General features: G+C 50.2%; 1 protein-coding gene across 3 annotated transcripts in view; it reads left to right on the top strand.

The window, feature by feature from the left end:
- VPS8 (VPS8 subunit of CORVET complex) overlaps nt 1-12,885 on the top strand; it is an 86,060-nt gene extending 73,175 nt beyond the window's left edge. For all 3 annotated transcript variants that reach the window (XM_068955027.1, XM_068955026.1, XM_068955028.1), the window contains exons 44-45: nt 9,915-9,995; nt 11,469-12,885. In XM_068955027.1, coding sequence (XP_068811128.1) covers nt 9,915-9,995; nt 11,469-11,618 — 231 coding nt within the window. In that variant the 3' untranslated portion in view covers nt 11,619-12,885. The remainder of the gene's footprint in view (nt 1-9,914; nt 9,996-11,468) is intronic.

Genomic DNA, 12,885 nt, shown 5'->3' with positions numbered 1-12,885 from the left:
CAGTGGAGATCGTGAATCAACTATGGTCCAGCCTTTCTACTTACAAATTCTCTGCGTTTCATGTACCGCCCTGTTGTAATGAAATACTAATACTGGCTCTAGAGTTAGGCAGGATCGACAGCCCACAGTTTTAGCCTCCAAACTTCTGATCTGAAGGAATGTGTTCAACTGAGGGCGACAGGCCAGGTTTAGCTTCAGAAGCTAACAGCAAAACTAAGTACTAAAAAGATGGTAGTCGTTAAAGTGCCTGGTACTTTATAGCAGTGCCTTGCGATCTGATTATCGCTGGGCTTCTCAGCAAGCAGCTAGGCAGTCAGAGAACTTCTTTTCCTTCCCTTGAATACCAGTCTGGACGTACCCACTGGCAGAAGGAGGTAGAAAGTGGTCCAGATGACAAGGGAGTGATCGGAGCGTGGAGGAGAGTGTGCTACCCGGAATTTAACTGATGTGTGCTCAGAAGCGAGGGGCTGGCTGGGGCTCAGGCCTTCAAGGGAGACGTGCGGAGGGACTGAGCGGGGAGGAAAAGGGGTTACGGCAAGGATCGTCTAGTGCCAGCTGGAAAACGTACGTGGCAGGTGATGCGAGAGCGTCGGATGCTTCCCCGCTGCCTCAGTCATGTGCTCTTGGCAGGGAGACCCGGTGCTTCCTGTTCACGCGCAGCCCGGCCCGGCAGAGTTTGGCTCCGGCTCCTCCGAGCCCAAGCGCTGCTTCGAGCCCCCCCGCCTCCTGCTCCTGATGTCCCAGATCCGCTCCAAGTTTGTGATGTTCGTCCTGTATTTAAATTATAATATTTAACTGTTGTACTTGCTGTTGCGCAGCCAGAGCTTTAAAAAGCTGCGTATATTTAGACTTGCCAAAAGGCTGTAAAATCTCTAGCTCCTCCAGGAAGCTTGTTTGCTTAACGATTCTCGCTCAGTAGTGTTAATTAACCCTGCGAGGCAACGGTTCGTCTGGCCAGCCGGTAGTCTGAGTTGCAGAGCAGACCGCTTGTTTCTCTGGGGGAAATCCTGGCAATGCGCGGTTGTCCCTGTTCGCTGGCCTCCAGGGCAGCCAGAAGCAGGAAGGGCAAGGAGGGTTACCGGGAGCGCAGAGGCTCGCGCTGGAGGCAGCCTGGCGCGCGCCGGTCCTGCAGGTTTGGGTCTCGCGCAGCCTCAAGTGAACTGAAGCAGAGGTTCTTAGGGAATTAAGCACGAAAACGGCTTAATTCTTAACTCAGCGGCACGTGATCCCCGCGCTCGTTTTGACGCGACGTCGCTCTGTGCAGAATCCTTGCTTGTCAGAAAGGTGCGTTTTCCCCAGCGGCCTGCCAGCCGCCGTTGGCTCGTGTTCGTACAGGCATGTTCATAATGTGTATAACACACATGCATATGTGTGTGTTATAACTTGTCTGGTGCTGGGAGCGTAGAGAGGTTCCAGCTACGGGAAGAGCTGTGGCGTTTTTGTCTCAGCTAGTTATTTAACTCGTGTCACGTGTCCTGTCCGCGGCAAAAGTCCGGAGCCTGGCCTGCCCTGCAAGGTGTTGGAGAGAGGAGGTGAGGCCACGCAAAGGGACCGAAAGGAGAGACCCGCGCGGTTGGCCCCTTCAGCCACGGCCACGCGTTCCCATGAGGCCTTCTCAGCCTTGGGTCCGAGATGGCCGTGGTCACTGGTCTGTGGGGTGACCCCCCGGCCGGGAGAAGGCTGACTCCTGTGTTTGCCACGAGGTCCGCTCAGCTTTCTGGCACCGCGGTTCTCTGCGTTTCCTCTTAACTCAGCTGGCACCAGGCAGCCTGGGAGGCCTGGGCTGGTCAAGCTGTTCTTCCTCCTGTTCTTGCTTCTCCACGCCTGGCATTTGCGCAGATAATGAACAGGAAATCCAAGGAGGAGGCTACAGTAATACAGGTGCTGCTTTCAGCTCTGCCTTCTCTAGACCCTGGAGAGCTAGCTCTTCAGCTTATAGATCTGTGGAGAGCTGTTCCCAGGTATTTCTTTGTAACCGTTTTGAAGACCCTGAATACTTATTCTGTCTCTTGGTGCAGTCTAGTGCTGTTTTTTTCCCATGGCGAAATCTTCAGTTTAGTGTGGTTTTTTTTTTTTTTTTTTTTTTTTTTTAGCAAGCTTTGAATTAGGAATAGGTCATACTGACAAATGCCACTGAGCATCTGGAGTGCATTTCCTAGTACCAATTCTGCTCTGCTGAAACAAAGGCTGTCAGTTTGAATTTTGCAACGCTGTTGAGATTTATATGCGAAACGACAGCCCAACAGACAGTGTTTTTTTCTGTTCCTGCTTTGCATGCATGGCTCCTATAGCAATTGCCTTGAAGTTGGAGGGAGGGAGGTGGAGGCATGCCACGAAGCAACACTGAACCATTATCGAATCTGGTGATAGCACTTACTTAAAGGGAGCCTTACTGTGGTGCGAGCTTGAGACGCTCTGCCCCTGGCTAAGGGGAATACGAAGAGAAGGGTCTCTTTCCTCCGATTTTGTTATCAAAAGTTTGTGTTGTCTGTGTTGTCCCCTAAAGACAGACCCTTGCTGTCTTCCCAAGGGTCATCCTCTGTGTCCAGAACGATCGTCTTTCCTGTTCTCCTTACCTTACAGCCTTCCATAAATGAACGTTAGAAGGAATGAAAGTGTGTTGTGTGTGTGTGTGTGTTCGCTGCTTTAAGACTTGCGGTGGTTTTCTTGTGTTGTGATGGGAGTTAACTGAGGCAGGCTAGGTAATAGCTGGCACAATAGCTGGCCTTACCTAAGTGAAATAGTTACTCTTGATATCTTAGTCATTGGTCTTCAAATCTTCCATAGCTTTTTTAAAATACTTTCCAATTAATCTGCCAGCCTACATACTAGGGGTCGGGGAGCACAGTGCAGTCTTGGTTCCTGGGGCATCAATTCTGCAGCAAACACCACGAAACCCTCCAGCTGAAACGCTCTGGTAATTCCATGGTTGAGAAGGCATATTCTAAGGACACTACTGTTAGAGCTGTCCAGATGGCAAACATGTTTTATTCAGGTCTTTAATCCTGTCAAGTCATGCTAGGACGGACAGTGAGCGTGACCTGTAGTTAATGCAGTTTGATCGACGCTCCGTCTGAGCTCTGGAGCCCACCTCTACCCGCTCCTGCAGCCCAGCCTGCCGCCAGCGCCCCTCTTTGCCGTGCTTCCTTCCCCCCGACCCGGAGGCTCTTGACTTCTGCCTGACGAGGCGGTGGTACCACGCTGTATCGTTCAGCCAGAGATGGTAGACGTTCCTCTGCAACAGTTCTGTGTGCTTTCTGTGGGGTAACGATGAGGACTAGAACATTTTTTCCTCAATGCTTTTTTTTAGAGCTAGACAAGTGTTGTGTGACCTCTGTCAATCAATAGACGGTGAATTTTACTGTATTCGGTGTAACAGTGGCCATGAGTTATTATCTTGACTCCCACTCCCAGCAATGCCAGAGCTTCCCGAGGGCTTTATAACTTTGAAAATATCCAGGCTTGATTTTTTTTTTTTTTTTCCCCCAAATGTCACCAAGCAGGTAATTAACGTTTTATATAGTTACAAGATTGTGCGTTCTGCTATGTAGCAAATGCTCTCACAGACAGTATTAACTGGGAAAATGCCCAGTCCCTTAGCTCTGGAGTTGGTTCTGGTGGTAGAGTCCTTCCTCCCCCTTGCTGAAGGAGTGAAATCCATGCGAGGAAGGAATTGGAGCCACTTGGTACCATTGGCTTCTCATCAGCAAAACATGTGCATTTTAAGATTTCTTGCAGTATTTTGGGAACAGAAGTGATCTAGTAAGAAGAAAACTGAGTCTTAACTAGTAGCTAGAGGGGTGACGACAAAGTTAAAGCCAAAAATTAAAGGCAGATTTAAGTTATAACCTGTGTTTTTGAAATTGGCTGTTATCCTTTAGCAGCTTTTAAATCATAACTGAATGTTTGCTTGGACCTTTCTTACTGGGGGGTTTAGTTTCTTTGATTGTTGGTTCTTCAGTCTCCTTTTTTGCTTTACTTTAAATCTCTCCTTCATTCAAAATATTCCTGTGGATAGATGAAAATTGTTCCCTTTTAATAAAACACTTCAGATCTAGGAGGATCTGTGGAACAGCAGACTTATTCAAATACAGTGACAGATGCTGGCCTGTTGCAACCTGTTGGTAGTTTCGCAAACTGCCTCAGTCCCAGTTGCCAGGAGTTATGTGTAGTTTAGCACCGGGCTTGACAGTCACATCTCTGATCTCCAAGGAACCAGCACCGCTCGTTACATACGTCTTCAGTGTGAAATTGCAGTCTTTCAGTCTATCTTTGCAGATCTGCCTTGAAGCATAGGCAGGAAAGAAACTCAGTGTGCCTTTCCATCTGCTAGCAGAGGCTGCGCTGGCTCGTTTTGCAGGCACGATCCAGGCTGGGGATTCAGCACGCTGTGTGTGCAGCTCAGCTGGCGCTGTGAATAAGCTTTGGTTTGTGGTGCTGTAGTTGCCGCTCTGCTGGTGGTGCTGGAGAGGGCATCTGCCGCTCCCCTCCAGGGTTTGTACTCGTTCCAAGCTGAGAAATGACCAAAAGGGTTAAGAAAAATGTCCTTTTTTTTTTTTTTTTTTTTTCTCCAGATGCCACTCTGGAGGAGGGGAGCAAAATAAGTAGAAGCAGGTTTCTTTTTTTCCGTTTCTAGTCCCCAGATGGGATGGAACTGTGGCTTGTTCAGCGGTGACTGCTGTAACTGATGGCATCGCTGGCTGCTCTGCAGAGCAGCTTTCAGAAGGGCAGGTGGCAGACGAGCATCTGTCGCTTGTAAGTCCCTCAAATGGAAAGCTGCAGTTTCCATGTCCCACCTTTCTCCCCATTCCTTTTGCCCTCATGTTACACAATAGAAACAGCATTTTTGTTGTCTCATGTGTGACTTGAGCATAGAAAGGTTTGCACAGCTGCCACCCAGCTCCCAGGACCAGCGTTGTTCCTAAACATGTTATAAGCACCTTGTAAGCAGCAGGGCATGGGTGCTGCATGGGTGCGGGGAGCTACAAAGGGAACAATTGGCAGACGCCCCTGCTTGGGTTTTCCGAGAGGTCTGGGGTCACATTAGGAATGAGTATGTGACTGGAGGGTCACTAGTCCTCCTCACAGAGGAACACTAAGATCGTAGCATCTCTGATAGCTTATGTTTGGGTTCACCAAGTAGGACTTCTTACTTCTTCTGCATGTCTTTACGTTCTCTCTCTCGCCTCAAAGTCCTGGCCTTTGGAGAATGCTGTACCTCTTTTGTCTTCTGTGGTTAGCTTTTGTGGGATGCTGTTTAGCAGCCTCCTTAACTCATGTTCAGAAAATGAATTATTTGTTTTCATGTGTGATGCTTCTGTCATCTTGGGTTCAGGCACGGAACGGAGATGAGCTTGAGCGCAGGCCTGTTCTGTATTATCTTTATGTAATGTTTAATCCATGTGCCTGCCATGCATCCCTCAAAGCCTGCTGCGTTATAAATAGATATCTCCTCCGCTTGGCTTAGTGTCCAGCGAGGATGCTCATGGTGAAGATAGTGGGTTTTGGGGTTTATCTAATGAATCCTGGACAGCACTATTGCTCTTTTGGCTCAAGGCAGCAGCAGAGGTCCAAGGAAATATTTCAGCAGTGCCCAGTGTGACCACCAGCTGCTAAACAGATCAGCTAGCAGAGGGAGAATGGAGAACTGCCAGTGTGCTTTTAGATGTTTCATACAGACAGTTCTTCCTCCTCTCTCCTCAGTCCTTGCAGTATCTCACATTGCTGCAGCGGTGGGTCCATTACAGCAGAAAGAAGCCCATGCTCTCCCTTGCCTTGAGTGGGAGGTTTGCTCTTTAGGTTCTACTAAATGGAACTGGGGGGGGGGGGACCTTTTCCATCCTGTTCCTGAAGAGATCAGGGAAGGACAGAGCCCTAGTGAAGAACTGCGTGACAGGTTGCTTCTGCAGCACCAGTGCCCAGGAGAGGTTGCTCCGAGATGGGCAATGGCGAGTCAGTGCTTCTCCGTTTACTTGCAGACGGCGGGTACTGGTTTGCCTGTCGCTGCCAGCCCGAGTGGGGCTGGCTGCTGCTGCCTCCAAACAGGAGCAAGGCTGGTCCTGGCCCGCTGCCAGCGGTTTCAGTCCACTGTGTGCGCTGGCGAAAGGCTAAACGCGGAACGCTGTGGCCGCTGGTCTTGAAGCAGCGGGTTCTGCCGCCTCCATAGCATAGCTGTGTCACTCTGGGACTTCCTCCCAGCAATGGTTTGCTTGCCGCGGCCATGCCCGGCGCGGCTTGCGAAGACTACGTATCCTATTTTGTGAGGATCAGCTGGGCTGTGTGTCCCTCCCCTATGGTAGTGCATCCAGCTGCAGTGATCAGCAGCAGCCGACTTCTGTTCTAGGAGGGACGTCCTGAGGTTTTCTGAAATTCATTAACCATATTTTCATGTTAGTGTCACTCTAGTGTCTGTGGGTCAGAGCAGCCGCTTTGCTCCTTTTTGGGTTGATTCTTCCATGTTCTTGGGAGCACCGTGGGCCCTAATCCAGGGGAAGAGAGGTAGATTTACTTATTTTGCCCGAACTGGCTTCGACCACATTGCAAAACTGAAAGGAGAATGTCTTTCTGGAAGGCTACTTATGCTGTGGTCGAATGTGTGGCCAGCTGCAGCAGGCTGCCGGAGAGGAACGGCAGAAGCTGGACTTTGTGCCGATACCTGTGCATTCAGCTCTTTAAATGAGGAAGGAGGGTGTCGCTTTTGTTCCTCGGGATCCCCAAACCTCCCCCCGGGCTTGTGGCTGCGGCTGCCCTGTGTTATGGAGCACCTAACTCAAAGTGGGTAACGTGGTGCTGTGACACACTGCTTACGTGATGTAGCCGTATCCTTCGTGGAAGGTACGTATGGCTCTGAGAGGCAGCATTTAAACGAATCTCTTGGTGTGACTGTTGAAAGTGCCTCTGCTTCCAACTGCTGCATGATCTGCTTTGCTTAGGCTCCGGCTGATGATGGAGTTTGTAGCTGTGAAATTAAAGATAATTGCAGGCTTCAGAGGGTGGTGTGGTGACCACCAGAGGGGGGTGGAATACATGCAAGCGAAACGTGCTACAGAAATTAGCATTGTAACGGTGGGATCGATGAGAACTGTAAAAAAAAAGTAAAGGAAGCTTTCTCGTTGCTGGCCCACGTTCTCCAGGGGATAAATCGAGTCTGTTGGACTCTGCATCTAGTCTGAAACCTTTTTAAAGGGCTGGGAGGATTTGGCTGGAAGTGGCTCTGAGGTGCTGAAACGATTCGTACCGATGTAGACGATACCGGGCTGGGCGGCCCTCCCGCGGCACCGGAGGCAGCGGTTGTGGTGCGAGGTGAGCGAGCGGGCCCCGTAGGTTCCCCTAACGCCTGGGCGCCGATGCCGGGCTCCGAGAGCCCGCCTGTAGCTCCTGAATGAAAACATGCCTTTAGTGACACGGTTAAAAAAGGAAAAGGCCTGACAGCAGTTGTTGCCATGACGACAGAGAGACTTGCCTGCAATATTTCAGCTCATCAGCCTGGAGAACAATCTGATTGATGGTTACGTACGTGCAGTAGAGAGAGAGCAGAAGAGGGCAGGCCAATTATGTTGCGTTTTCCTTGTCCTTGAATGCCTGCGGCCACAGCAACTGTGGAGGGCAGTTTTTCCTTGTTTCTCAGTTTTTTCCAAGTGAGAATGACCTCGGGGGTCCCTTGGAAATGTCTGTCTTACCTGTCAGCAGCAGGTATGTGACCCTCACTGTCTTAGGCTTCCTGGTTCAAAGCCTGTGCAGCGTGTGCAGTGGATACAGGCATTTGGCCCCTTGATCGGTGACTAGCAAATAGGTATTTACAATATAAATAATATCTTGGAGGGGGAAGAAGTACGTGTCAGCATCTGCGCCTAGCATGAGCGATCTGCGCTCTGGACATTCCTTTCTGACTGCTTGATGAATGTCTCGAAAGCAATTTTCATTGCACAGTTGCCAGCACAATTTCCCTCTTTCCTTGGGTAGCGATTGAAAATTGAGTCAGAGACTAAGATGATATGTGATCTCTGGTAAAACGTCATTCTCCCCATGCCTCCATCCCCGGACCCTCCCATCATCCCCTACAGGCCTGAAAGGCCCTTTGCTTTGCAGGGGCACGGGGGCTTCTCTGGGGCCGTGAAGCCAGAGCTCTAATGCAGGCCCACTTGGGCAGCCCACGGGCTGCAACCACGAGCCCAGGGTGCTGTGTTTGTGACAAGGCGAACAACCTGTGCTTTCTAGGGTGTTTGCCGCGACTTACTGACTGCGTGAAGACCTGGCAGCGCGCTCTTCTGGAGACAAGTGTAGTTGGAGCAGGAGGGAAGCTTGGGAGCAGGAGCCGCCAAAGGGCTGTGCCCCACACAGCCACGTGTAGGCACAGTACCATGCCACAGCAGCATGTGCTTGTTTTCCCAAGTAGCGCTGGAAGTCATCTTCCTAAATTTTTAAACGTGTTCTTTAAAGACAGAAAAGTATTAGAAATACAAATCAAGCCTCACGTTGCGTTGAACGCGCTGTAACGCCAAAGGAGGAGAACGCCTCCCTGGGGAGAAGGGCCTTGCTGCTGGTTGCTGCTTGTAACAGCCACAGTGGGTGACAAGTTTGTGCCTAACTGGTAACAATCCCAAAAGGAGGCGACTCTAACTCCAAACCAGGGCTGGAACTGCTTTTGTATTTGCAAGGCCAGGATTTCATTCTTCATGCCAGTTGACGCACTCCTTGAAGGCAGTGATACTAGTTCTTCTAATTGGGCTTGATCCACAGCCAAAGAGAGCTGAGGTAAATTCAACTTCAATAAGCAACCACTTGTTGTAGGACTGTAACGTTTTGGGTTAACAGCCCTTGGGAAATGTCTTTTTGAGAAAATGTTTAAGAACGAATATTGAGCGTTCCCTTAAAAATAGATCCCCAGAGACCGCAGATGCCAGATTGCTGCTCATGAGTGAGGCTGTTCTCCCTGGCTCCTGATGCAGTTTCTTCATGATGCTTTTGTCTTGGAATATGAGCAGAAACATTCAAAATAGAAATATTGTGATGTGATAAAATGGATCAAACCTACAAGAATGTGATACTTTATCCTCCCTCCCTGGCATATTTAAATAATTCCTTTGCAAGCAGTTTGAGTATGTATCAAGCCCTTGTTGTAGTAAAGCTTTTGCTGCATAGTGCCTTAACCTTTGTAATGCTAAGGGCCTTCTTTTTGCAATTCTGTTGCCTTTCACTTGCAGCTCTTTAACAGCACCTCTGAGCAGCTGGGGTGGTGCTTTTACCCTTGTATCCATCCTGCTCTTCCGTGGCCTCACAGCCGCCAGCGTTGAAACTGTTGGGCAATAGCGCTATGTCTGTCTTGCCCGGTTTCTCATGGGATGTGATTGCCACTGATGTGTGAATTGCCCTTTCTCCTCTATCCTTTTCACCTATCACTTCCTAACTTTTAGTTTATAACTTTGTACTGTGGGGAAAAAATTAGACCTTAGGAGATAACATTAGTAGATAATTGTAATTAAATAGTAAGCATTCCCCAGTAATAGCCATGAGCCATCTGTGCCTGATCACAGCATGCTGCAATCAGCGCTGTGTCATAAGCCAGTAGGGAGACTGAGCAGGGCCTGGGGAAACCATCAAGGAATCACGGGGAAGAGTGCTGGTGGAAGCCTGAGCTGCTGTCCTGGAGACGAGCCCAGGAGAGGCAGCTCACTGGGCGAGCCTCATCGCTTTTCTTCCCAGCTGGTCGCAGGAGAGAGTTTTCCCTTCCCTACAGAGTGCGCAGGAGAGTGACTTAAGCCAGAGGAAAGATGGCCTTTTTCTCCTCTTACCAGACTGCACACTGACTGCTCCAGGCACGCTCTCAGGAGCACAGATGAACTTCTAGGTAGATCAACTTGACTCTCACTTAATCCTGTATGTTGTTTCTGTAACCTTCTTACTCTCTTTATCAGGCAGGTTCAGAGTCTCCGTTGGATCCTCAGCAAATCCAAGCTTTTGACCAGCTCTGCCGACTCAACCGAGGAACCTCCAGGGTATGTACCGCTTGTTTTCGTTCTGGCTTTAAATTGGTAAAAGCGATTTTACTTGGGGCCGGGCCAGGCCAGGCCAGGCACTAGAACTGGCAGAGGGGGCTTTGACTTTTCTGTTGGGTTTTGTTCAGTGGCAATTTGCTATGCGTAGAGCTGGCTGTATCACATCACGAGGTGGCCATGCTGCTTCTGGCTTCTGACAGAGCTGGGGGAATTCACTGGCAGTGAAACAGTGGAAATGCCTCTGGCTCTCTGAGGCTGAGCCTGAAAACTGCTCAGGGTGGGGCAAAAAAAAAAAGAAGAGAGATTTTTTTCCCAGAAACCTCTTTGCTGTTTTTACAGCTTCCCCAGGTAGCCTCAGTCAGATGACCTGCTGATGGCTTTGCTAGGGTGGTGGTGGTGGTGGGGCTGGCACCTTTCAGAGAGGGCCTGGGAGGACATAGTCCCCGTTACTTGCATTCTTCGCAACGTACAAACATAATTTTAGTGGAATATAAATAACGCAGCAAACCAGAGCCCTGGTGGTGCTGGTGAGAGAAGAGGAAGATGTTATTGCGGGCAGATCCTTAGCAGGGTGCTGGGTGCAGGGCTAACGTGGGCCTTCAGGCTCCGTCAGCGTGTTCAGAGTGAAGCTGTAGCAGGGGTGGCACTTTCTCAGCGCATGCTTCTCTGGTGTCTCACACCTCCGAGGTGGCTGAGGACAGGATCGATACAGTGGCTGCTTCAGCCCAGCCTGGAGGCATGGCTGCCTGCTGGCGCTCTCCTGGTCCTTGAGTAGCAGTCAGACTGGAGGTGAGGGACACCAGTGGCTCTGGGACCAAGCAGGCAGATGGAGGGCAGCGAGAACAAATGCCCGTGTGTGGCTGTACATGCTAACAGCAAAAGGTAGGGAAAGGCCGGCTGGGCCAGAGCCCACCCGCTGCGAGCTGCTGACTGCCTGCCAGTGTAGCCGCAGTCCCTGTACTCCATTCAGAGAAGTCGCTCTGTTTTCTAAGACTTTTCTCAATTTCTTTTTACTTTTGCAAATAATTTCTGTTCCAAACACTATGTGGTGCCTGTGCTTGCACAGAGGACCCCCTGTCCCTCCATGCTGCCCTGGCAGCACTGCTTGTCCTAAGGAGAGCATAGCTCCTACTGTTGTCTGTGTTGACCTTGTGCCTCCTGCCTGTTCTGGCTGCAGCTGTTACTGCAACTTTTCAGTTCTTTCTGGGTATGTTTTTTAATCATGTAATTTTAAAAACAACTGAAAGAAACTTGAGGAGTTGTTTCAGTTCAGGACTGTCCTGCGGCAGTGAGTTCTGTAAGCTCACTGCACATGGTACTTCCTTTCCTTTACATATGTTAAGGCTTTTCTAATTGCTGCGGGAAGAAGAGCTCTGTATGAGCTCTCCAGGTCCTTCGGCACTTTACGTTAAATGCTTCTAGGCGGTCTGCCCAGGCCTCAGGATGGTGAGCTGTGTGGGTTTTGTCTTGCAGTTAGCTCTCCTGACTGAACTGTCTCGCAACCACGGCGGTGAAAAGCATGGGCTGCTCAGCATTTCCCACGGTGACCCTGCCACGAGCAGCGTCTTCCAGAACGAGAATTTCCAGCTCCATCTGGTCCCCCCTCCACTCGCTGAAGACTAATGCTTCTTCCCTTCTGCCCTGGCTGCAAGGAACCATGGTTGGTTTTAGGTCTTGGTGCTGGGAAGCTTCTCCATGATGACACTGGACTTTTTCTTCTCTTCCTCCGCGCCTTTCCCAGAACCCTTTGCCGTGTTGGGTAGTTCTAGGTTTGTAGCAGCAGTTACTTTTCCAGCTCTGCTGCCACTTCTTACTGAACAGAACAGCAACTGCAGGGTAGCTGGTGGGACTGGAAGTTGTCAACTCTGGTGTCCAAGCTCATTTGCAGAAGCAACATGCAGCGCTGTGGGCTACCTGCACTAACCCTGAAGCTAATGGCAGCAGGGGTAACTTTGCCAAATAACTGGAGCCTCCTCCGCAGGCTAGAGGAGTGCAGCTTGCGTGTGCCCAGCGCCTGTGTGTCTCAAAACGCTGTGTTGAGTTTGCTGATGGGTACCATACTTGAGGTTTAATTTTAGCACAAGTAAAAGCTGTCATTTTGCCAGGGCCTGGCCCACTGCCTTACAGAGCGAGCCGTGGGTGGTTTGATGGCATGGAATGGTTGGACCTGGAAAAGGCTGAAGAATGCAAGAAAATGAAATAAGACAAGGGTAGCGTGAGCAAGCTAACCTGGGCAGTGTGTTCCTACAAACTTTCATTAAAAAGGGCCCTTGGTTGAATTTGGCTGTATGAGCTTGTGCGCAAAGACAGTGGTAAGAGGGCTGCTGGTCTGGCAGCATTGCTGGCTGCCATTTTTTGGTACCGCTGCCACTGAATTCTGGTAGCGAAAGGATATGTCTTTTCCCTGTGGATGAAGCACAAACCTCCCCCTCCCTCCCATGGTTGTACACATGCTAGTTCTGGGGGCGGGGGTAAAAGTGGCACAGGAGCCACCAGTCACAAAGCAAGACCTACAAGCCCTGCTGAACACCTTTGGCTTCTGCCTTTTGCACTGCTGCAGCCCTGGCTGGTCCAAAAGGACAGCGGGGATGGTTTGGCGCAGTCCGGATCATCCGCAGGGCTTTGCAGGCTCTTGGGGGCTGCAGGGGGTAGAGGACCGGCCTCATTGGTGCTGGCGGTCAAAGAGGTTTGCCACTACTAAGCTCAATTCGCTGTTTTGCGCTACCAAACTAGGGATTGCCAAAGAGCAAGACTCAGTATGCTCTTCCCCATCTAGTACCTTTAGCAGACTAACTCGCAGAACTGCAACCTAATAGCAACAGTGACAAATGTTTTTATAATGTCATCTCTGGCTTGTGAACAATGTGTGTTACTGCTTTGGTAATCGTTA

The sequence above is a fragment of the Struthio camelus genome, chromosome 9 (assembly GCF_040807025.1).
Source record: "Struthio camelus isolate bStrCam1 chromosome 9, bStrCam1.hap1, whole genome shotgun sequence".
NCBI classification, from domain to species: Eukaryota; Metazoa; Chordata; class Aves; order Struthioniformes; family Struthionidae; genus Struthio; species Struthio camelus.
The sequence above is the reverse complement of the archived record's forward strand: the minus strand, read 5'-3'. Positions and strand labels throughout refer to the sequence as shown.